Source organism: Lachancea lanzarotensis, scaffold LALA0S10, assembly GCF_000938715.1.
Source record: "Lachancea lanzarotensis genome assembly LALA0, scaffold LALA0S10, whole genome shotgun sequence".
NCBI lineage: Eukaryota > Fungi > Ascomycota > Saccharomycetes > Saccharomycetales > Saccharomycetaceae > Lachancea > Lachancea lanzarotensis.
The window spans coordinates 50190-73413 of record NW_019212888.1 but is presented as its reverse complement, the minus strand read 5'-3'; the positions used below and the strand labels follow the sequence as shown (position 1 = coordinate 73413).

The 23224-nt window shown below is 43.2% G+C and overlaps 9 protein-coding genes across 9 annotated transcripts; 5 read left to right on the top strand and 4 right to left on the bottom strand.

Annotated features, from left to right (window-relative positions):
• Positions 1 to 12: 12 nt before the first annotated feature.
• Positions 13 to 1110, top strand: JNM1 (LALA0S10e00760g1_1; the record flags this gene model as incomplete). The annotated part of the gene is made up of 1 exon (XM_022775372.1): positions 13 to 1110. The coding sequence occupies one exon, from the start codon at positions 13 to 15 to the stop codon at positions 1108 to 1110; it is 1098 nt and encodes a 365-aa protein (XP_022630246.1).
• A 363-nt stretch (positions 1111 to 1473) lies between these two features.
• Positions 1474 to 7341, top strand: SLH1 (LALA0S10e00738g1_1; the record flags this gene model as incomplete). Its single annotated transcript, XM_022775371.1, has 1 exon — positions 1474 to 7341. One exon carries the CDS (start codon positions 1474 to 1476, stop codon positions 7339 to 7341), a length of 5868 nt encoding a protein of 1955 aa, XP_022630245.1.
• Positions 7342 to 7419: 78 nt separating this feature from the next.
• Positions 7420 to 8118, bottom strand: EFG1 (LALA0S10e00716g1_1; the record flags this gene model as incomplete). Its single annotated transcript, XM_022775370.1, has 1 exon — positions 7420 to 8118. The coding sequence occupies one exon, from the start codon at positions 8116 to 8118 to the stop codon at positions 7420 to 7422; it is 699 nt and encodes a 232-aa protein (XP_022630244.1).
• Positions 8119 to 9156: 1038 nt separating this feature from the next.
• On the bottom strand, positions 9157 to 9717 carry LALA0_S10e00694g (LALA0S10e00694g1_1; the record flags this gene model as incomplete). Its single annotated transcript, XM_022775369.1, has 1 exon — positions 9157 to 9717. The coding sequence occupies one exon, from the start codon at positions 9715 to 9717 to the stop codon at positions 9157 to 9159; it is 561 nt and encodes a 186-aa protein (XP_022630243.1).
• Positions 9718 to 12167: 2450 nt separating this feature from the next.
• Positions 12168 to 13214, top strand: LALA0_S10e00672g (LALA0S10e00672g1_1; the record flags this gene model as incomplete). Its single annotated transcript, XM_022775368.1, has 1 exon — positions 12168 to 13214. One exon carries the CDS (start codon positions 12168 to 12170, stop codon positions 13212 to 13214), a length of 1047 nt encoding a protein of 348 aa, XP_022630242.1.
• A 159-nt stretch (positions 13215 to 13373) lies between these two features.
• Positions 13374 to 15032, bottom strand: LCB1 (LALA0S10e00650g1_1; the record flags this gene model as incomplete). Its single annotated transcript, XM_022775367.1, has 1 exon — positions 13374 to 15032. The coding sequence occupies one exon, from the start codon at positions 15030 to 15032 to the stop codon at positions 13374 to 13376; it is 1659 nt and encodes a 552-aa protein (XP_022630241.1).
• Positions 15033 to 16582: 1550 nt separating this feature from the next.
• PRC1 (LALA0S10e00628g1_1) lies at positions 16583 to 18163 on the top strand (the record flags this gene model as incomplete). Its single annotated transcript, XM_022775365.1, has 1 exon — positions 16583 to 18163. One exon carries the CDS (start codon positions 16583 to 16585, stop codon positions 18161 to 18163), a length of 1581 nt encoding a protein of 526 aa, XP_022630240.1.
• A 428-nt stretch (positions 18164 to 18591) lies between these two features.
• On the top strand, positions 18592 to 19014 carry LIP1 (LALA0S10e00606g1_1; the record flags this gene model as incomplete). The annotated part of the gene is made up of 1 exon (XM_022775364.1): positions 18592 to 19014. The coding sequence occupies one exon, from the start codon at positions 18592 to 18594 to the stop codon at positions 19012 to 19014; it is 423 nt and encodes a 140-aa protein (XP_022630239.1).
• A 94-nt stretch (positions 19015 to 19108) lies between these two features.
• Positions 19109 to 22141, bottom strand: TAF1 (LALA0S10e00584g1_1; the record flags this gene model as incomplete). The annotated part of the gene is made up of 1 exon (XM_022775363.1): positions 19109 to 22141. The coding sequence occupies one exon, from the start codon at positions 22139 to 22141 to the stop codon at positions 19109 to 19111; it is 3033 nt and encodes a 1010-aa protein (XP_022630238.1).
• Between the last annotated feature and the right edge of the window lie 1083 nt (positions 22142 to 23224).

Sequence of the window (23224 nt, the reverse complement as noted above, 5' to 3'; positions counted from 1 at the left end):
CCCATCTACTTGATGAATCTTATTCCAATTGAACTAGAAGATGAAGTGTTGGAGGATTTACAGCCCAACCTGAATCATGGGGATGTCGAGGTCTACGAATCCGTAGATTTGGATAGTCAAAGTGACTATAATGATGAGAGCTTGCAACATATGGATAAAGAGGAAGATGTTGTTTTGGATGGACTAGAATACCAGCATTCAAAGAACGTGTTTGGAGCAAACGTTGCAGAAAAAGAAAGGATCATATATGGGGGACATGGTGATGATAGCGAGAACGTAGGGACTCGATTGGCTCGAATTAGAAGGGAATTGGAGGAAATAAAGGTTCAGGAAGCCAACTTGGTCGACGAGAAACTGTGCGATACGGAAATTGTGATTTTAAAACGCATGGCAGATCAGTTGCATCAAAAGCTACAACTTCAGACGGAAGCTCTCAAACAACGTTTGCAAAAAGTTGACCATGTAGAAGCAGCAGACGAAAACTATGCTGCATTACCAAATATTTCGGTTGGTTTTGAAAACAGCCAACGCGTCATGCGTCTGGAAGCCCAAATGGCCAGATTGGAACATTTTGTTGGTGTAAGCGTTGATCGCGACGGGAAGTCGTTAACGACTATGTTGAATGAGGTGTACCGGGACATTACACTACTCAAAAACGACCCTGCCCATTTAACGACGTTCCAAAACAGACTTTCTGCAATAAGCGATGAGTATGAGCAGAAGCTCGTTGCCCGGAAAGCTTATAGTGATGCGGCATTACAGAAACAAATCCTGGAAAAAATGGAGTCCTCAGATCTCAAAACCAAGGGTGTTTACAACTCTTACAATGTGCTGAGAAAATACAAGGAAGCTCTACCGCATTTGGTCACACGCATGAAGACTTTAAACTCGCTTCATCTCGAAATCGGAGACACCGTTGGGACTGTAAAAACAATTGACAAATCCTTGAAGTGGGTATCAGACCAGACAGCCAAATGGCAACAAACCCTGGTACATATGGATACTAAGCTCACGGCTATGGAAGCTCAGGAAGCAAAAAACATGCAAGAAATTACAAACCGACTAGACCTTGCCGAAAAAAGGATCAATGAGCCAAATCAAAGAGGTTGAGCCTACTACGTTACTGCAAAGCACAGCGATTGTTGGCTTTCAGCTACAGTTCCCATAAGACCCTAGACGAATTCATTTTGTCAGCACTGTGAGGACTTGTCACCAATTTTTAGACAGCTAGACTCGAGCAAACACCGCCCAAGCTGCAACAAAACATGCCTAATCAAACCATCATAATAAGGGTACTATTGAAAGATAACACACCTAATTCTCAACGCCGGGAGCGTCAACGGAATAAACTAGGCATCAAGCAGCTTAGTACAGAATGATCCCAGTATATGGAATTCCATTTAAACACTACAATTGCCCAGACTCAATCACCCACATCACAGAGATGCATATAGAATAAGGCACTCTTCAGTTATGGCCACACAGTATTCAAACGACTCAGTTCGGTCCTATATGGACGCCATGAGCTGCATGGTCTCAGCTGCTCAAGATTTCAATTACGAATCGGGTATTGCAGTTCCACTAGAGATCGACAACGAGATCGATGATCATAGAAGCGACAATCGTGTGCAATTGACAACCCTTTCACAGGACCGGAATGAATGGGATGATATTTTTGATAGTTTTGGAGAGCTTTCGAAACAAAATGTGTTGAATGCCATCAAGGAAGTGACTTCCGAGAACAACACTTCTTTAAATATTCTAAAAGACCTACGTGATCATGTTGAAAATGGGCCAAACAACGTAGATGCAAGTACGCTGACGGAGACATTTTTGTCTTTATTGCAGAACGATGATATCGATATACTGCAAACGGAACTCTTTGATTTTTTGGGCGATGAAAACATCAGTTTGATATCGTTTCTGATAGAGAATAGGGAATCTTTGCTTTCAATACCATATGATGAGCACCTTGAATTTCTCGAAGGCTCCTCAAGTCAGGATAAGTTTTTGTCTGAGAAAGAGATTCGCGAAAGCGTTCTTAAGACAGCGCAGGACATAAAAAACTTACAACTAAATCCTCTACAAAAGCAACAGCAATACCCACATGTTTTTCGAAAGTCAGAGGCTGGATCCAGTTTCACGCTTTCGTTCACTGGCCAAAAATTCGCTCTGCCTGCAGGAACTACACGACAATCCTTTGCATCGCGGGAGGAAATTATAATCCCTTGCGCAGACAAGGGCTTTCAGAGGTCTCTGAAATTCAAGAACATCAGGATCAAGGATTTGGATAAATTCTGCACGTCCGTGTTCAACTACGAGTGCCTCAATGCCGTTCAAAGTTTGGTATATCCTGTTGCGTATGAAACAAACGAGAACATGCTTATTTGTGCCCCGACAGGTGCTGGTAAAACGGATGTAGCATTACTCACTATTTTGAACACAATAAAGCAATTTTCTGAAATAGACGAAGAGGGAAATATCGATATTGAGTACGATTCATTCAAGGTCGTTTACGTCGCCCCATTGAAGGCTTTGGCCGCAGAGATTGTTGAAAAATTCCGGAAGAAGTTGGCTGTCTTCGATGTCAAAGTGCGTGAACTTACGGGTGACATGCAACTTACCAAAGCAGAAATATTTGAGACTCAGATTATTGTCACAACACCAGAAAAATGGGATGTAGTTACGAGAAAGGCTAATGGAGATAACGATCTAGTCTCTAAAATTAAACTTTTAATCATTGACGAGGTGCATTTACTTCATGAAGATCGAGGTTCCGTGGTGGAGACTCTTGTTGCGCGTACATTGCGACAGGTTGAAAGATCTCAGTCCATGATTCGAATTCTTGGTTTGTCTGCCACTCTTCCTAATTTCGTTGATGTTGCAGACTTTTTGGGTGTCAACCGCCACGTAGGCATGTTTTACTTCGACCAGTCGTTCCGTCCTAAACCTCTAGAACAGCAGCTTCTGGGGGTTAGAGGAAAGGCCGGAAGCAAACAGGCCAGGGAAAATATTGATAATGCTGCATATGATAAACTAATCGAAATGATTGGTCGTGGTAATCAAGTCATGATATTTGTACATTCGAGAAAGGATACTGTCAGAAGCGCAAAGACTTTCATATCTATGGCGCAATCAAGACACGAGATTGATCTTTTTGCCGAAAACTCGACCATTAGGGACTCTTACTCAAGGGAAATGACGAATAACAAAGATAAAGATGTCAAAGAATTGTTTCAATCTGGATTTGGTATTCATCATGCCGGTATGTCACGGTCGGACCGTAATCTGTCAGAAAAATTGTTTAAAGACGGCGCGGTCAATGTGCTTGTTTGTACCGCTACTTTAGCTTGGGGTGTGAACTTGCCAGCAGACTGTGTGATTATCAAAGGAACGCAGGTATATGACTCTAAGAAGGGTGGATTTGTTGATTTAGGAATATCGGATGTTATTCAAATTTTTGGGCGTGCAGGTAGGCCTGGTTTCGGTTCTGAGCATGGTACTGGTATACTTTGCACGACTAGCGACAGTCTCGATGATTACGTCTCCCTTATCACTCAGCAGCACCCCATCGAATCGAAACTAAGCTCAAAGATTGTGGATAATTTGAACGCAGAGATTTCATTGGGTAGTGTGACCAACGTTGAAGAGGGTATCCAATGGCTTGGCTACACATACCTTTATGTTAGAATGAAAAAGAACCCTTTCAGCTATGGTATCAATTGGGACGAACTGAAGGAGGACCCACAGCTGTATGAACGTCGGAGAAAAATGGTTTTAACGGCAGCAAAAAGACTTCACACGTTGCAGATGATTGTTTTTGATGAGGTGTCGCTCAACTTTATACCGAAAGACTTGGGCCGTATTTCTTCAGACTTTTATCTATTGAACGAGTCGGTGGAAATATTCAACTCGTTATGCAACCCCAGTGCAACTGAAGCAGACGTCCTAACAATGATCAGTATGAGTAGTGAATTCGACAATATGAAGTTCAGGGAAGAAGAGGCTACTGAGCTTTCTCGTTTAAGGGAGTCCTCCAGCGAATGTCAAATTGGTGGTGACATTGAGTCATCACAGGGGAAGACCAACATTCTTTTGCAGTCTTACATTTCAGGATCTCGCATATTTGATACAGCACTTGCGTCTGACGCCAACTACGTCGCTCAGAACTCTATCAGAATTTGCAGAGCACTGTTTCTTGTAGGCATCAACAGACGCTGGGGTAATTTTTCGAAAGTGATGCTAGATATCTGTAAATCCATTGAAAAACGGATGTGGGCCTTCGACCATCCTTTATGTCAATTCGAATTGCCAGAACCTGTGACCCGGCGGCTGCGAGAAAAAAGGCCTTCAATGGATAGTTTATTGGACTTCGACTCGGAGGAGTTGGGAGATTTGGTGCACAATAAAAAAGTAGGCCATAGGCTTTTCAGCATAATAAAGCGCTTCCCGGTCATTGAAATTGAAGCAAGTATCTTTCCCATAACTGCCAACGTTATGAGGATACATGTTTCGTTACAGCCGTCATTCCAATGGGATGTCAAGATACATGGTAACGCTCAGTTCTTCTGGCTCTTTGTCGAGGAATCGGATAAATCGCACCTGTTGCACGTCGAAAAGCTTATTATAAACAAACGTCAACTGTCAAATCCTCATGAAATGGATTTTATGATTCCGTTATCAGATCCCTTACCCCCTCAAGTTGTGGCGCGGATTGTCTCCGATGTTTGGATCGGTAGCGAATCTTCGCAGATAATATCATTCCAACATTTAATCAGGCCACATAACGAGACTCTTCAGACGCAGTTACAGAAGCTCAGACCTTTACCTACATCAGCGCTCAAGAATGAAATTTTGGAGGACATCTATCCCTTCAAATATTTCAACCCCATGCAAACTATGACGTTTCATACGTTATACAATACGAACAACAGTGTTTTCGTGGGATCGCCGACCGGGTCTGGAAAAACCATAGTTGCCGAGCTTGCTATGTGGAATGCTTTCAGAACATTTCCTGGTAGCAAGGTGGTTTATATTGCTCCAATGAAGGCTCTGGTCAAGGAGCGTGTAACTGAATGGAAGAAAAAGGTGACCCCTGCTACAGGAGACAAGGTCGTCGAATTGACCGGGGACTCTCTTCCCGATCCAAAAGATGTAAGGGACGCCACTATCATCATTACCACTCCCGAAAAGTTTGACGGTATCTCTCGTAACTGGCAAACACGTAGGTTTGTTCAGGAAGTTTCTCTCATCATTATGGATGAAATTCATTTATTGGCCAGTGACCGTGGTCCAATATTAGAAATGATTGTCAGTCGTATGAACTATGTTGCTGCACAAACTAAAAAGCCTGTTAGACTCCTGGGAATGTCAACTGCTGTTTCAAATGCCTACGATATGGGCGGATGGCTTGGCGTGAAAGATGACGGATTGTACAATTTCTCGTCCAGTGTTCGACCAGTTCCGTTGAAGATGTACATTGATGGGTTCCCTGATAACCTTGCTTTCTGCCCGCTAATGAAAACTATGAACAAACCCGCCTTTATGGCGATCAAACAACACTCGCCTGAAAAGCCGGTCTTGATTTTCGTTGCATCGCGGAGACAAACTCGTTTGACGGCTTTGGATCTTATTCACCTTTGCGGCATGGAAAGTAACCCAAGGCGATTTTTAAAGATTCAAGACGAAGAGGAACTTCAATACTACCTATCTCAAGTATCCGATGAAACTCTAAAATTAGCCCTGCAATTCGGAATTGGTCTTCACCATGCAGGTCTGGTGGAAAAAGACCGGTTCATATCGCATCAACTATTCCAAAATAATAAAATTCAGGTACTTGTAGCCACGTCTACTTTGGCATGGGGTGTCAACTTACCTGCCCATCTGGTCATTATCAAGGGAACCGAGTTTTTTGATGCCAAAAAAGAAGGATACCGTGATATGGACCTCACCGATATCTTACAGATGATGGGAAGAGCTGGTAGACCCGCTTATGATACTTCCGGTACTGCTATCGTTTACACTAAGCAGTCCAAAAAAATGTTCTACAAGCATTTTTTGAACATAGGCTTTCCCGTTGAATCCTCGCTGCACAAGGTTTTGGATGATCACTTGGGGGCTGAAATTGCATCGGGCTCAATAAAAAATAAGCAAGAAGCGATAGAATTCTTGAGTTGGACGTTTTTCTTTAGAAGAGCACATCATAATCCGACTTACTATGGAATAACAGAAGACACATCTGCAACTGGTGTCAACAAACACCTGAGCAATCTTATTGACACAACGCTAGAAAACTTAGCGGAATCCAGCTGTGTTTCGATTAAGGGCGGCGATATCGAACCTTTGCCTTTCTTGAGCATATCGTCATACTATTATATTTCTCATAAAACCATTCGTGGGCTTTTGAAGCATATTCGAGATGATGCAACATTTCAAGATGTGCTTAAATGGCTCTCCATTGCGGTTGAATTTGATGAACTACCGGTCAGAAATGGTGAAATTATCATGAATGTGGAAATGTCGGCGCAGTCTCGATACACAATTGAAAGTACATTCCCTGCTGATGAAGAGCGGCCACTCTGGGATCCACACTTGAAGGCATTTTTGTTGTTACAAGCGTACTTTAGTCGTGTGGACTTGCCCATAGCTGACTATCATCAAGACCAGCTATCCGTACTAGATCAAGCATTGCGTATCCTCCAAGCGTATGCCGATGTTGCTGGGGAGTTGGGATATTACTCGACGGTCATGACTGTCATAAAGGTGATGCACTGTGTCAAACAGGGCTGCTGGTACGAGGATGATCCGATTAGCCTACTCCCTGGTTTGACTTTGAAGAGACTTTCTGGTTCTGAGTTTGGAGAAGGGGGGTATGAATTAGAGCGCACATCGTCAACGACTCTGGGAGAAATTGGGAAGTTGGGCTCCAAGAAACTTGAGCAATTGGCCAGAAAGTTCCATATTTCGGGTGATCACACAAAAGATTTTATCTATCAAGCAATGAGACTGCCAGCACTTACGGATATTCACGTCGAGCCTCAAAGTAACCCAGATAGTCTGGTTATCACCGCCAGACATGCTGGGTCCAAAGTAAACAAAAACTTCGAAGTGTACTGCGATAAGTTCCCGAAGACGCAGAAAGAATTATGGTTTGTCATTGGCTATCAAGGGAGGGAACTTTTAATGATCAAGAGGTGTCAGCCTAGAAAACAAAGCAACAGTGTCATCATTAGCTGCGATTTCGTCGTGGCCGAAGAACTGCAAGGACAAACGTTGAATTTCACCATAATCAATGATGCGCTTGACATTAGATATGAACTCAAGCATACGTTAGCTGCTTGATGATTATGAACTTTTAACTCTTTTCTCTACTAATAATATGCAGCTTTAATGTAATGTATGAGAAATTTGAAATTTTTACTAGGTTTCAAAGAAATCGTCTTCGTCGTCCTCCTCATCCTGTTTACCTGTTCCGAACTGAGGTTCACCGCTCTCTCCTGAGCCAGGCTTGTTGGTCTGCTGCAATTGTAAACCATTATCGTCTCTTCCAAGTTTTTGGCCCTTCAAGATATCAGGTAAAGATACCGGAAGGTCGCCAGAGTCCATGATAGCCTTGACAAGCTCAAGATAAAGCTTTCTGGTCGCTTCCGTTTTTTCCTGACTTTTTTCATTAACATCGGTCTCCTCATCTTCATCGCCATGTTCATTGTCGTCCGTGGGGTACAGAGCAATGTATTTTTCCGTCTTTGGGAAATTTACTACGTAGCATAATTCCACTGCTTTATCGCGAATCTCGTCTTTATCGTTATTCTTGACGGCCTGCTTATAACGCCTGAGGGCCTTTTTACGCTCGATAAAGCGAACCATATGATATTTTTTGGCATTGTTTTGAACTTTAACCCGCAATTCGGCGTTTTTGAGCTCAAATCGCAGTGCTTCCAAGCTTCTTTCCTTTTCGATTAAAACTGTGTCAGGTAGCACATCCTTCTTTTTCTGTAGCAGACGTTCGATGTCCCGGATCTTTTTCTTTATTTTGTTTGATCCAGAGCCCAGAATATGCCCCAATTGAACAGAGTTGCCAAGAGGCTTCTTGGAACTTCTGCGTTGTTTTCTGTTCATCATCACGGCTTGTTAAACCTCTTTTGTCTGACGATCTTAGTTGGTGATGCGATGCGCTAGCTTCATCGAGAGATGAGCATCGCTTGCATATATAATCTTGAAATTTTTCGACTCGCGGACGACAGGAATTGGACAAAATGACATTGTGGCGAATAACGATCGACACGACAACAGGCTGTTGGTGCTACTGTGAGGTACCTAGGTCTCACATGAAATATTCTTTTGATTTAGGCGTGAATTTTGATCATTCCATACTCTTTCAAGGCATCTTTTTCCCGTTCCAGACAAATTGTTGGTGTCTGGAAATATCATTGTTCAATAATAATAAAATCGCTTCAGTGCCATAAATTGTGCTGTCATCAATTAGAAGCAGCAGACTTGAGCTGATCTTAATCCTGATTCGTGTTGCTAACACCAGATTGGTGGGTAAGATCACCATTTGAGTTGTTTGAGGGGTCACGTGTGTTCTTTTTTTGCAACGCCAGGGCGTAGACAAGACTCAAAGGAATTAGTTCGGCCCGCTAGGATCCGTTGAAGTTCCGAATTTTGCGACTTCTTGGACGAGATATGATTCTGCTTGCTGTTTTGTAAGTTTAGTATCAAAGTGTACCACTCGCTTGTCATCTAACTTATTGTAATAGGGTATGGCGAGAATGGGCACTTGATGATGGTGTGGTTCCCTTCCATGAAAAGGTCAATTGCCCTGAGCTCGATTGTATTTTATTTGATGGCTCGCTTTGAAAACATCAAGATCTTGTTTTTGGACGAAAACACTAATCAAAAATAAAAATCAATGCCACACTCTTCGCGACAGTTGAAGACGACAGCAGGACGAAATTGAAATGCTTAGCCAGCACATACTCCATGACCATGGCACTGGACCGTGTCACCAACTTCCGCCCATCTTCAGCGGTCTATTCGAAAAAGATCCAGCTACTAAAATAAAACGTAAGTATAGCATAAAAAAAGTATAGTGAGTAATAAGGGTATCTGTTGGCCTCAAGTGGAGATTTATCTCAACCTCGACAAGGGTCTTGCTCAGTTTTTCTTACGTCCAAAAAGTCCGCGTTTTTTCTTCTTCTTTTCTCCTTCACCCCCGAGATTTGGCGCCGGCGCCGTGTACACCGCCTGTTCACCCATCAGGTAGGGCTGATGGGACGGATTTAGGCCTGATGGGTCGGCATTTCCGAATTGTGGGAATCCCGGTCTCACTTGAAACCCATACTGCTGCGTTTCAAGCCGCTGGCCCCAAGAAGGATCGCCGGAAATCGAATATTCAAACCCTCTGATGGTGTCCAAAGGTCTTTCGTCTCTGGAACGCGTTGGATTCGATATATCTGGCTGTTGAATTGCTTGTCCAAACACGTCTCGTGGATGATTATCTCCATGTTCTCCAGAATAATAAGACTGGCGGTTCGGATCATCTTGCGATGTATCAGCAGCCTGTTCAAATGGCTGAGCTTCCTGCACAGCCTCCAGGACCGGATCGTGGACCGAGCTAGCCCGGAACTTGAAATGGTCCTCTTTGGTGAGTTTCACATCGGGCGCATGCCCATGTTTTGTGGGTGATTCGTGGTGAGTTTTGCCAAAAATACCCATTTTGAGCCGCTTGAAAAGAGCTTATGTATCAAAAAATCCGTTCCCGGTTGTAGCGATGGTTGATATTAACGCTAAGTTATGAAGTTGGCGAATTACTTAAGGTCTTTTGAACTTAAGAGGGAAATCATGGAGGGAAGATGAATGTTTTCGAGAATGGTTGTTATGGGCTATATATTTCAGGTCATAGGTGGCTCGGCGTCGTCGAAGGTGAGAGAAACGTTTGGCCGGACATCTAGTTGATCTTCGAGGTAGATGTTTAGTTGATCATCTAGTCCTTGCGTTTCCAAGAGATTCGCAACACTCGACAGACAGAGGTTTCAAAAGATGGTGTGTGGTAATTATTTTGTCACCCAATACCTATAAGTAGACGTTATTACTGTGAAGTGATATGTCGCATGGTTGTTGTTTAGACTGGTGTTTTAATAGTTGATAATTTCAAGAGCATGGTCCTGTTCTTGAAAGCACGTTGTAGAAATGTTTCGGGAGACTGTACTAGTCTCGGGCTCTAGCGTCAAATGGTGCTAGAGTTTCTCGCGGTTTGGAGTCACTCTCGTGTCAAAGTGACAGTAACGACAGAATTGTCAAGTACACTGGAGTCTCTACAAGTCAGAGTCTGATATTCGTAATGGGTAATTTGAGCCAAGAAACGAGTGGGTAGGTGGGTGGCTATAGATGGGTAAAATTCGATCTTGAGTAACTCGCAGGTAACGCACGTAATGCATGATAGTTGCTGGAGAGAGTTTCTGTTTGAGTAGCCAGCAGAGCACGTAATGGGTTGCTTCTGTAAATTTTGAGATTTTTTGTCATTCTTTACACAGGACACAGTCGATTCATGCTGCAAAAACTAGCTGTAGACTCTAGCAGGAATTGTTGTTGGGAGCCTCTGTCTATCTAGCGTCATATTCACGTGACCCAACGACAGCGACAGAAATTGACAAAATAATCAGAGAACCAACTAAAACAAAAACTGATGTAAGTTGATTGGCACGATTTGCGTTGACATTATTAGCTATGCTGCAGCTTTCACAGACTTGGTAGCTCCCGGAAATTTTCAGACCCGTCAGGGACGTTTTATCCAGCCTTCAAGCTCCTCTAGTTTGTACCAAATACAGTAAGAAAGATAAATCTAAGCTCAACAGAGAGTCTTCCGCTTTATAGTGACAGAAACAATTACCGGTGTTTATTTTATGAGTCTTAGGATTTATAGTAGTGGAAACAATCAATGACATTTATTTTGCGACGACAAAACGAGTACAAACAATTATTTCTATCTTACGAGAATTATCAACCAGCCGAGGGGACGCTCTTCTTGATAAAAAAACACTCCAGAGACAAAATCATCGCAAACAGGGCGTCGGCCACCCGAGGGACTTGTGCCACAACGTTGTGGAAGGTGTTATTAAAAGTTTAAATCGTAAAATATTCAATTGGCACGCAAAAAGTCCCCATAAGCGTTCCATCTGTTGCCAGGTTTTTCTCAATGCCGTGATCCCAAGGATAAGCCTCCCCCGCCAGCGACCACATAACTTCACGTTTTGGGGGTTTAACCCGGGTCTCGAGAATAATTATTTTTCACGACCGTTATAATCATCAACAAGAACCCTTACCTAACACGAATTTAGGATTTTTTTTACACCATAACATATGAGATGCCCAATAAAGAAGAATTAACAGCACATTGCAATCTTTCATGCACTTTATTCGACAACCGATTCACCTGTAGACCAAACTGTAGAGTACTCTCCAAATCGCAGATACATTTCAGGAACTTGATAGATACTCAATTCCTATAAATAGATGATAATTAGTAGTCTATTAATAAAGGAGTTTGGTTGAACCCTGCACAATTTCATAGCGGAGGTTGTCGCAGTAAGCAAGCTTAACCACCACTCACGCTATCTTTCATGCTTCCAACAATAGTCATCCATACCAATGCTTTACAGGAAAACTCTAGGGTCCTTGCTAACTATAGCGTCAGTTTAGTAGATAATGATGGTGCAAGCCCATCGGTTCTTATACATGAGTAATAATTTCAAGCCATCATCGCCGAGGCTGTGCGTAGGGTTTTTCGGAGCTCTACTAAGCCTTTGCGTGCCCTGGGCTTAGAGGGACCCTGCAACCTTACAGCAGGCACGCTCGAGGAAATATCCGAGTCTTGTTTAGTAGTTATCGCAAATAGTCACCTTAGACCTCAACTAACGCTCTTGGCAGGCTTGTAGGAGGTCAAATGAGGCGTTCGGCGTTCAACTGTGCAGATAGCGAGAAAATGGCAACGGCCGAAATGAAAACACACTTGTTGATGGATGATGAGTGAAAAGTAAATAGTATAAGAAGATCGCACATAACCAGAGATGAGGGCTCTTGAACAGAAATCGCTATAGAAAATAAATCGTTTTTACAGTAGTGTTAGTCATACAGTATTGAGCACTCAGTCCACACCGATCAGTAATATGTCTTTGTTCACCGTTACGGCGACCGTTGCCTCCAAAACAACAGACTTGGTTTATGCATCATACAGCAGCACGACCACCCCGACTGGAGAGCCGGAAATATATCGAGTTTTTCCGTACTACACCTATAAGCCTAATTTGGGCGCAGGAGCACTCTTTGCAGCGCTTTTCGGCATCACGTTCGTGCTGCTATGTGTGCGGATCGGTTTGGGATGCAAGAACCGCAACCAAGTCGAGCGGCAGCTGGGATTGGCCGAGTTTGACAAGGAAGCAAGACAGGGCCCAATCGAAGCCGGTTTCACGCCAGCCACACCCTGCACTAATACAAGGCTAGTTACAAAATTCATTCCTTTGCTCATTGGGGTTCTCACGGAGTGCGGTGGGTACATCGCACGGATTGTGTCGAGAAGCGATCTTTTTGCACTAGGTCCGTACGTGGCCCAAACAGTGATGCTACTGGTGGCTGCAGCGTTTATGGCAGCAACCATCTACATGATCTTCGGCCGACTCATGATCTTGATGAACGCTACAAAAGTTTCGTTCGTGCCCATTCGGTTCAACACAGCCATTTTTGTTGGTGCCGACGTGTTGAGTATTCTTCTGCAGGGCGCCGGTGGTGGTATTCTTGGTACCTCTGACGACAAAAAGTTGGGTTCCGATATCGTCATCGGAGGCCTCGCTGTTCAGGTGTTCGCTTTCGGGCTTTTCGTCATCACCGAGCTCCGTTTCCTGTTTTTAGCTGACAAGGTTTCGCCCTTGACATCCCAAATATCAAGACAGTGGAGAATTTTGAATTATAACCTATTCGTGTGCAGTCTTTTGATCTTGGTTCGGTCAATCGTCCGACTTGTCGAGTTTGCTCAGGGTTGGGGCGGTTACCTTATGGACCACGAGTGGTGCATATACGTGTTTGATGCTGTACCCATGTTTTGGGTGAGTATACTTTTCTTCATCACTTTCAGCAAGGGAAACCTGTTCAGGGTCGAGTTTGAGTGCACCTCCATGCTTCAAAGCCGCAGAAGAACCGGAAGCATAGCATCGGCCTAAAATATGTACGAGCTCATGAGCAACCTGTCTGGTGAATATAGAAACAATGCAATTACAACTCCTACAAATCTTTAGTACTCTGCTCCTTTTGAACACCAGGAGAACCTTCCTTTTAATATGGATTTTAAAGTCTTATACAACAATGAACACTGAAATTTATCAATTTTCCTGAGTAACAATGTAGACAACCGCCTTTTTCACACTTTCGCAAGCACGTAAGAGTTCTTGGTCGCTCATCTTGGAACCGCAGCATACTTTCAAGCTAGGAATAATTGGCAACGTCTCGTGCTTGAGAACGAAGGTGTTCCGGCTTATCAAGACGTTAAACTCCTTCAATGAATAGTCAACGATCTCTTGAAGAAACTTTTCCTCCGTTTCGTAATAGTCAATGTGTTTGTCGGTCAGATACTTGCTATGCATGACGCTGATCTCTTTGTAAAAAGACTCCTCTGTGTAATTGAACTTTTTAATTCTTAAGTCCTCAGTTAGCCTTAAATGCAAAACACTTGAGTCATTGTCTGATGTAACTTCGACAATTTCTTTGAGGGTTTTGTCTTCGCGGAAGAAATGATGCATCCGATTTGACAACTGGCGCAGTCTTTGGACCGCCGAGTTATCCTTTTCCAAACGTCTTAGCACTTCCGACCCCACTGTGACCGTGAAAGATGGAAGCGAGGCAGAAAAAGTGTAAGCGTGTGATCCAATTCTTTGATGCAATGACATAACGGAATCGCCAAGAACAAACCCACCGGACGAGCCCAAAGCGGTAGCTAAAGATCCAATGGTGATATCAACCGAGCTTTGACGATCGAGGTTGAAATGCTCCGTGATACCACGTCCGGTAGACCCTAGAACACCCAGTGAGAATGTTTCGTCCACGAGAAGCCTGAACTTGTACTTATTTTTTAACTCCACAAGTTTGGGAAGTGGTGGGATATCACCTAAATTGTGGAACAAACCTTCGGTGACGATAAATTTTCTTGGCAAAGCAGGTAATTTGTCCTTGAGTTCTCGCTCTTGAAGTTGTTGCAATAGATCTTCCAAGGCATCCATATCGTTGTGGTCGTAGTAGTAAACTGTGGAGCGACTCAATTGCAGTGCGTTTTGTATCGAAACGCTACATCTGTCGTCTGCGACAATGACATCACCACGTTTGGTGAAAGCAGGGATAACGGAGGTAGCTATACAAAAATCTTGACCGTACAACACTGCATTTTCAGTGTTGAAAAACCGAGCCAAATCATATTCGAGGTGGGTGTGCACGTCCAAATTACCGTAAAACCCGGCTGGTCCACAAGCACCCACACCACATTTGTGAATAGAGTTCTTGGCGACTTGCAAAACGTCCGGTTCGGACGTAATTTGCAAGAAGTTGTTGGAGCAGCAGTTTAGGACATTCTCATACAGCTCGGCACCGTTGTTACGCGACAAGTCGATGTAAGTCTTCGAGCTGGACGTCAAAACCACAGGAATCTTTTCTGTGCGCCATTCAACTTTGGAACTACTCTGTGTCACTGGTTCAGGTTGCCATTCGTCCAGTAAAGCGTCGGTCTCTCTATCGGTAAGTTTTGGACCTGCTTGGAAGCCCTGTTTTCGAGGTTTCCGAAGAAAATACACGATACCATAAATAATCAGAAAAATCTCGACCATAGTCCGGTACGGATCGTGTTGGTGCGAACGTTTCACGTAATCGACCACATAATGACTTCCGGGAATTGCATTTACGAAGTTTTGACAATAATACCACACGTAGGACGACGTACGCAAAATGAAGTCCGGGACTACAATTGATGTCGGCAGAACCGCTGGTGGTTGCATTCTCGCTCAAAAAAACGGGCTAAAAAAAGTAACACAAGCGTAACAATTCCTTTGTCAGAGAATTTGAAGCTTGTACTCAATGCAGTTACGAAAGTCTAACCGACTGTAAGCCTGGTTCTTATGTTTCGTTGAACTCTAGTGGTTGATTATGACGATGATGAGGGCTGAGATTACTACTTTATATATATATAGGGCGACGGTAAAGGCCTAAGGAAAACTAAACATTCGAGGTCATGTGCGTATCGTGCAAAGCGATGGATTTCTTGGCAAATTGTACTTAAGATCATAAGTTTCTACGCGTATCCCAGAAGTGGTAGCTGTAGTAAGATGTATGTAACATTCTTGTTCATAGTCGTAGCTGAGATTACTGGATAGGTTGATTAAAAATGGTTATAATGCTAGCCCAAATTTCATTTTCGTACATAATGATATTTGTATTTCTTCGAGAGAGAAGGTAAGTCTCGAGCAAGGTGGGTTGAAAACCTTTCTGGTCAGTTCTTTAGCACCGTTGGACACCTTATTTGATGCGTTTGAGTGAACTTTAGATGATTTCAGAAATTTCACGGACTTGAATACGCACGCTTGGCGAAGAGAAAACGATAGAAAGAGCGTGCGAAGTTGCTCCAAGGAATATCCCAGATGTGTCTTAGCCTTCAATAATAGCAGTTGTATTTGTCTTGGCTGAATTTTCTGGCTTTTTGGCTGCCCTCTGTTTGTCGATAATTTATGAATTTCAAGCATTTTACTGCGCCGGTGTAAATATAATTGTCACTATACTATTGTGACTACAAGAAGTATCACAGATGTGTTTACTTAGGTTGTATCATTGTCTTTTGAGTATGGTAACCCTTCTGTCTAATTTCTAAGTCCGTCTTGACCGACACGCAACGGAACTTTTATTTCGGCCATCTCGCTCTCTAAGACGTTGGATCACTTCCTTTAACTTCAAATTGTCTCATCACACAAGTTTGATTCCAGTCCTCGAAGATGAAATGCGTTGGCAAGAGTAAAACTCCATCAATCATACTCAGAGACATCGTCTACTAGTTCCCTAAATATGCCTAGACCCGTGCTCAAACCCGCTAAGCCCTTGAGACTCTCGAGCTACCATAATCCAGTTACTCTACTTGCATCTCTACTACTGACTACTCCTCTACTATCTTCAAAGAAGTGGTCCATCCTTTTTCATAACCCTCTAAGTTCAAGTTTCCCTCGTCTTATCAACAACTCCCCTCCTTTATATAGTCGTTTCTTGGACCAAGGGGTAAAATTCCGCACCCCCTTATTTTTTTTATCAGGGAGACTATATAAGGCGAATGAGAATTTGGAGACATTGGCGGTTTCAACACCACTTCCAAGAAACCACGATACAAAAGGGTAAAGAGCGTGTTGTATAGTCGAAACTAAACTACTAGTAAACCGCTTCTTTCATCCAATAGTGTTTTTTTTCTGCCGCCACGTTAAGCTTCTTTTGCAAAGACCGTTGAGGAGTAACTCAACAGGTAGAAAAGTTCCCAGTTTCGATAATCAAAAAAATCAAATTTTAAGCGATGAAAGGATCTACACTAGTAGCGGGGGCCTTGGCCGCAACGTCGGTTCAAGCTGCTTCCTTACAGAATGTTTTCCAGGCCAATACGTTACTAGATAAAGCCATTAGCGCTTTGGGCTTGAATGAACAGCAGGTATTGGACTCGGTGCCCAAAAGTATTCAGAAAGTGTGGGGAGAAATGGGAATGTTGTTCCCCAAGGAAACCTCGGAATTGGAGTTCATCACAAAACCAAAATCCAAGATTAACTCAAAACCAGACTCTGAATGGGATTTTGTGGTTCAAAAGCACCCAGAGCACAAATTGCGTGTCAACAAAGTCAAGGACCCTAAAGTGCTCGGTATTGACCCAGATGTCAAACAGTATACGGGGTACCTCGATGTAGAGGAAGAAGACAAGCATTTCTTCTATTGGTTTTTCGAAAGTCGAAATGACCCCAAAAACGACCCCGTCATCTTGTGGCTAAACGGTGGACCTGGGTGTTCATCTTTGACCGGGCTTTTTTTTGAACTAGGTCCTTCGTCCATCGGCTCCGATATCAAGCCCATTTACAACCCTCATGCCTGGAACTCCAACGCCTCCGTGATTTTCCTTGACCAGCCCGTTAACGTTGGGTACTCCTACTCAGGATCCAGTGGGGTCTCTAACACCGTCGCTGCCGGAAAGGATGTGTACGCATTCCTTGACCTGTTCTTCAAGCAATTCCCTGAATATGCCTCTGGCCAAGACTTTCACATTGCTGGTGAATCTTACGCTGGTCACTACATTCCAGTGTTTGCAACGGAGATTCTGTCTCACCCTGTTCACGAAAGATCTTTCAACTTGACGTCTGTCTTGATTGGTAACGGTCTAACAGACCCTTTGACGCAGTACCCTTACTACGAGCCAATGGCCTGCGGTGAAGGTGGAGAACCCTCTGTACTTGAACCTGCAGAGTGTGAAGGTATGTTGGACACCTTACCTCGTTGTTTGAGTCTCATCGAAAGCTGTTACGAGTCTGAGTCTGTGTGGACCTGTGTCCCAGCTTCTATCTACTGTAACAACGCTCAAATGGGCCCATACCAAAAGACCGGTAAGAATGTCTACGACATTCGCAAGGAGTGCAATGGCGAGTTGTGTTACTCAGAATTGAAATACATGGATGAGTACTTAAATTTGGACGTTGTCAAACAGGCCGTCGGCGCCGAAGTTGACAACTTTGAATCTTGCAATTTTGACATCAACAGAAATTTCTTGCTCGCGGGAGACTGGATGAAACCCTACCATAAGGCTGTGACTAACCTCCTTAACCAAGGGCTACCAGTCTTGATCTACGCTGGTGACAAAGACTTTATCTGCAATTGGTTGGGTAATCAAGCCTGGTCGGATGCTCTTCCTTGGAAGCACGGCGAAAAGTTCCAGGACCAACCTATCAAGAACTGGATCTCCAGTACCACGGGAGAAAAGGCCGGTAAGGTGAAGAATTATGAAAACTTTACATTCCTAAGAGTTTACGGCGGTGGTCATATGGTTCCTTATGACCAACCTGAAAACGCACTTGCTTTGGTCAACGATTGGATCAAGGGATCATACAACTACGAATGAAAGGACTCAACGTATTCAAATAAGATCCTACCATTAGCTTGGACTTAAAATTTGCCAAACAAAAACATAAAAAAAAGACCAGTTCCCGGAAAGGTGGCAGAAGAAGTAAGCATTCCTGGAACGAATGTTGTTTATTGAGAAACCTTTTCGAAAAACTATATACGATAATAAAATTCAATGATATCTAGAAGCATAACTACTCCTACCGCAATACTGAGTACTTCGATACAGCGTTCAGAAAAAAGTTTCTTGTGAAGCCTGTTTGATGGTTTCGTTTTCGTGATCTCGTGGTTAAGTTCGAGACCTTGATCATATAAATCAAACAAAATCATTGAGATGCCCATCAATCATCGATCAAATAGACGCACAAACCTTGATCAAAAGTTCTTGAGTTTCATCACCGATCGATCCCACCAAACTTTTGAACAATGGCTAAGAGGACCCCACAAGTATTTAAACTTTTAGAATATGTTGGCATTGGCCTCATTCTTATAGCAGCTGTAGAACTCTTCAAGTACTCGACGAGAGTCAACTACGACTGGTTTCATTGCACTCCTGTCAAAGAAGCTGTCGGTGAAAATACCAGCGCTTTCAAAATTTTTGCCGTTGGTGGACCAAGCTGCGACAAGAGAGGGGAGTTCAAAACGATCATGAAAAAAATCACGAATGACTATGAGCCTAATGATAAACCGGTCTCCTTCTGCATCAAAGAAAACGAAGATGTTGCGTCTATTCACTACCCAATAGACACTCCAAAAGGTGCCCCAGGTTATGTGGCTTATGCTGCTTACGACGCGGAGGCGCACTTGATCAGCCAATTATGTGATGGTGCTACCCTAATGCATTTTTAACTGAACTAAACCCGTCTCTATGCTTTATGTCATCAGCATTCTAAATCTATATGTATGAAAGAAGCAAAACATTTCTTGCAGACTTACGTTTCCGCTATTCCTCATCTTTGACCTCCGCTGATCCTTCCGGAGGGCTTCCGGCAGAGCCATTAGTAGCAGGCGCTCCTCCCATTCCAGGCCCCGCAGAACCATTATACATGGGACATGTCTTTTTTGTCCTGATGTGTCCCACCATGCCACATGTAGCACACCTTCTGTTTGTGGATTTTGACTTGGACACTTTGCCGTCCGTGGTCTTTTCTTTTGCTAACTTGCGAGCTTGCCTTCTCTCTTGCGATTTTTGTAACTTGGCTAGCTGCTCTTCAAGAAGTTTCTTCTGTTTCAATTGTTTCTCTTCAGTGTTTTCTCCACTGACCAGATCGATATTGTCGTTCATCAATTCTTCTAGACCAAGATTGGCTTCAGCTTCCTGGCGTTTCTTTTCGTAAGCTTTAATGTATCCTTGAATCACTCTTGGATCTCTAATTACAACCGTTTGTCTCTGAATAATTCCATTTTCATCTCGCGTTTTCCGTACAATTCTTAGCACCTTATTGTCTGAACGATGCGACTTTACCTTTTTGTTTGTTTTGTTAACAACATCTGGGTTTTCTATCTCCTCGAAAGGATTCGAAATTTTTAAGCTTTTAGCTTGCGTGTACCATGTTTTACTGATTTCCTCCTCATATGCCTTTTGTTGTTGAGCGACATTATAGCTATGACCTCCAGCGATCTGCTGTTGAGACAGCTCTGATCCAGATCTTGTAAACCCTCCCTTCATGGAAGTTTTCAAAAACGAAAAGCCTTCTCCGCAACCAGTGGGATCACCGGCACCATGAATTTGGACCATAGCGCGCATTTGCGTCGCGTTCATGAAGTTTTTAGTGGCTGCCCATGGTATAAGATTTTCCTCTAGTTTGCTTAGCTTCTCATCAGTATTAAACTGCTCATTGTCTTCTTGAAATTGCTGACCATGATACATGGACTCTGTCAACGAAACATCCTCGGGGACAATCATTTTCTTGACACTCTCATTGTCTGGTAATGATTCAGCTTCCTTAAGTTTCCAAAAACCGTGATCATCTCCGTCTCTTTGATACTTCATGAATTCTTTTAGTCTTTGCCTATTTTGCATATCATTTTGATCTGGAAAATGCCTCGCCACTTGTTTGACTAACAGCCTATGCTCTGACGACTTGTTTAAGATCCGGTATACAACCATCCGAAGTCTGCTCTTTCCCATGGACGTAACCTTTCTAGAATTAGGACCCGGCACTTCGACGACAGGAAAAGTCTGGCCGACTGTAAACAGATGATTCATGTTTCTCAAATAGAAGCGGTTACCCATCCCATTGCCAGTGCTTCTGACAAGCAGAAAATCGGTACGGGACACATCGTGTTTAAAAACTGGTGCTCTGATCATGTTATTGTACAACGTCGGCACAACATTTCCAGGCTCAACAAAGCCAAAGTTCCAAAAGGGCGACTTATCCTGAACACCAAGAACGTGTGTTTCACCAACAGGTAATTTTGGTCTCGAAATATCTTTATCGTGGGTTTTACGGTAATAATTGATCAACTTGTTACCCATCCCAAATTTTGACAAGGCCATAGGAGTTTCTTCGGAATATTCCATCAGAAAAATTGGAGCACTATCTCCCAGAGTAAGGTCGTGGCTTCTTGAAAAAAGCTCTCGAACATCCTTGCCCTTATCCTTCTTTCTCTTGCGCACTTTGAGCTTGCTCAACACAATATTAGTTCCTGGACGAATCAGACTGCCAAAGTGCGGTCTGTGAAAGCTGCGGATCGTGTTCTTAGGCGGTACCACCTTGTAAAATGGAGATTGAAGTCTGAGAGCAGGTTGTGAGTGTTCGATCGTGAGGTTCGAAATCGTAGACCGAATCTTAGTTTGATAGTTTTCTTTCAGAATTTTGTATTTGTGATCATTAGAAATGTTGAATTTTTGCGTGAGGGTCTTTTCATTGAAAGCCAGTAGTGCTGTATTGGAATTAACGTCTTTTTTGCCGTGATGTTTGCTTGGTACAAAGAGCAGTTTCTCATCATTCATATCGAGACACAATTTGTTTTGATAGATTTTACCTTCGATAAGGTTTTCTTCATCCCAATTAGGACCACCTTGTGTCGCAGGAACACTGTGATCACGAAAAATTTGACTTGCCGATTCTTTGATCTCGGGCTTAATGTTTTCGGGTTCGGTGTCGGATTCGCCCACTATCTTCTCGTAGTTCCAATCATCGGCCATGATTAACAGCTCTTCCGGTATTTTGCCGTCACTTTTCCTGCCTTCTTGTCGCACCGTACTATCTCCATATATTTCATCTAGCGAAACGGTAACGAGACCCGATTTCTTTCGCTTAGACTGCTGGGTTATGACCTGCCAGTTTTTGCTTTTAGCGCGAAAAAGCCGACGCGAGTCCGGTTGCACTTCAAACTTGAGCTTGAGTGGCATGAACGGCCTTATGTGTCTATTTGAAAGGTAAAGTTCACGTTGCCATTGGTATTGAGCAAGCTGTCTCGGTACTATACTGAGTAGCTTGAGGTTTTTACCCCTTTGAAATTTTGGAAAATAATAAGTAAGCAGCTCTTTTTGTTCTCGTACCACTCTTTCCTGTTCTTCCCGCTTCTGTTTCTCTTCCAGCTCTACTTGATTCTCGTCGGCAAACCCACCAAAAACATGATGTTCAGTCTCTGGGTAAGGCCCACTGTGTTCGTCGATTCCCAAAAAGAGTGTGTTATTCTGATCGTGGTACCCATTATGGTTACCTCCGTCCAGAATAGCACCATGACCACCCATTAGTGTCATGTAATCGTCATTACTGTGTTCAGGATCATTACTATGGCTGGCTTGCGTTTCATCCGGTAATTCTTCATCTGCCAGTTCGTCTTCATCTTCAAAATCTACTGCATTCGGTAGATGCTCTGTTTGGCCCTCGTTGGGACCAATGTAGTTACCGATCTCCATCGATCCAAAATCCCCACTGAAAATGGCATCGTATGCATCATCTTCATTCGTGAGGTCGCCGTTTTTGGCCATCCGCTGTTTCTTGGAGAGTTTCCTACCTTCCATTATAGCCGGTCGGGATGTTCGTGGCCGAATCCAGTGCCACTAAGCTCACGCTACCCTTGACTTATGTCGGGTTCATCGTTGATGTTCAACATGGACGTCATTAACAATCAATCTACTTTCATTTCCGTGTATAGTGAGATAGCATCGAAACGTCTTGAACTAGGACGTGTTTAGGATCCATTAGGAGCTCAACGTCACACCTTAGTTCGGAATAGTGACCTCTATACAGTCTCATTTTGGGCTGTTTAATCGGTTAACAACTGACGTTTTATCTTGTTCTTTTACTCCACGTAATATTGCAGCTTTTTGGTTAGCATCAGCGTCAGTAAAATATTAATGTTTATAGTTGAAATATAACTGGGTGACGCTGGGGATCGTCAAAGGAAAGCTTTGAAGGCGAGTGTCATAGCTTTTCAGAGTTCGAGACAGCTATGTGAGCAATATTTCGACATTGCAGTAAACTGGATTGCAATTTACTGGATCTGAAAACAGCTGGTAAGAGAAAGCAGTCTTTGTAAAGTCTGGAGGTAGGAAAAATGCAGTTTAAAATGTCGCTCATATTGCGCACGTTATTTCTAATGCAGTTTTCCTTGTTTCTTTTTTGACACTGAGTGTAAGGTAAGCCGCCTCATGCAGTGCAAGGGCGGAATATACGCTGAAAAAATGGTTGATCCTATATTAGCGAGTCATAAGCGATACGCGTTGTGATCGCGTTCGACTCCTTAGCTATGTACTATCAATTCGGGTAGATGAAATAAAATTTGGCGATTATTCGGGTGGTCGAATGCTACTAATGCGAGCAATTCATATTCACATATATTTTCTAGCCATACAGCTTGGTCGAAGAGCGATGAATTTACATAGGTGAGGACTGAAACCTTTTATTCATCGAATTTACAGCAACATGAATTACCGCACACCTAAGGTAAAAACGCTCTCAACATCGCACCAGTTCATCCATCGTGGACTTGTTCTTCAGTCGCTGGACAGTTAAGTGCAAAGTGATCTGGTGTTGATATATTAAGATTGGACAATATACTCAACATGACACGAAAAAAGTTCAGCTGTGAGATTGAACCAATG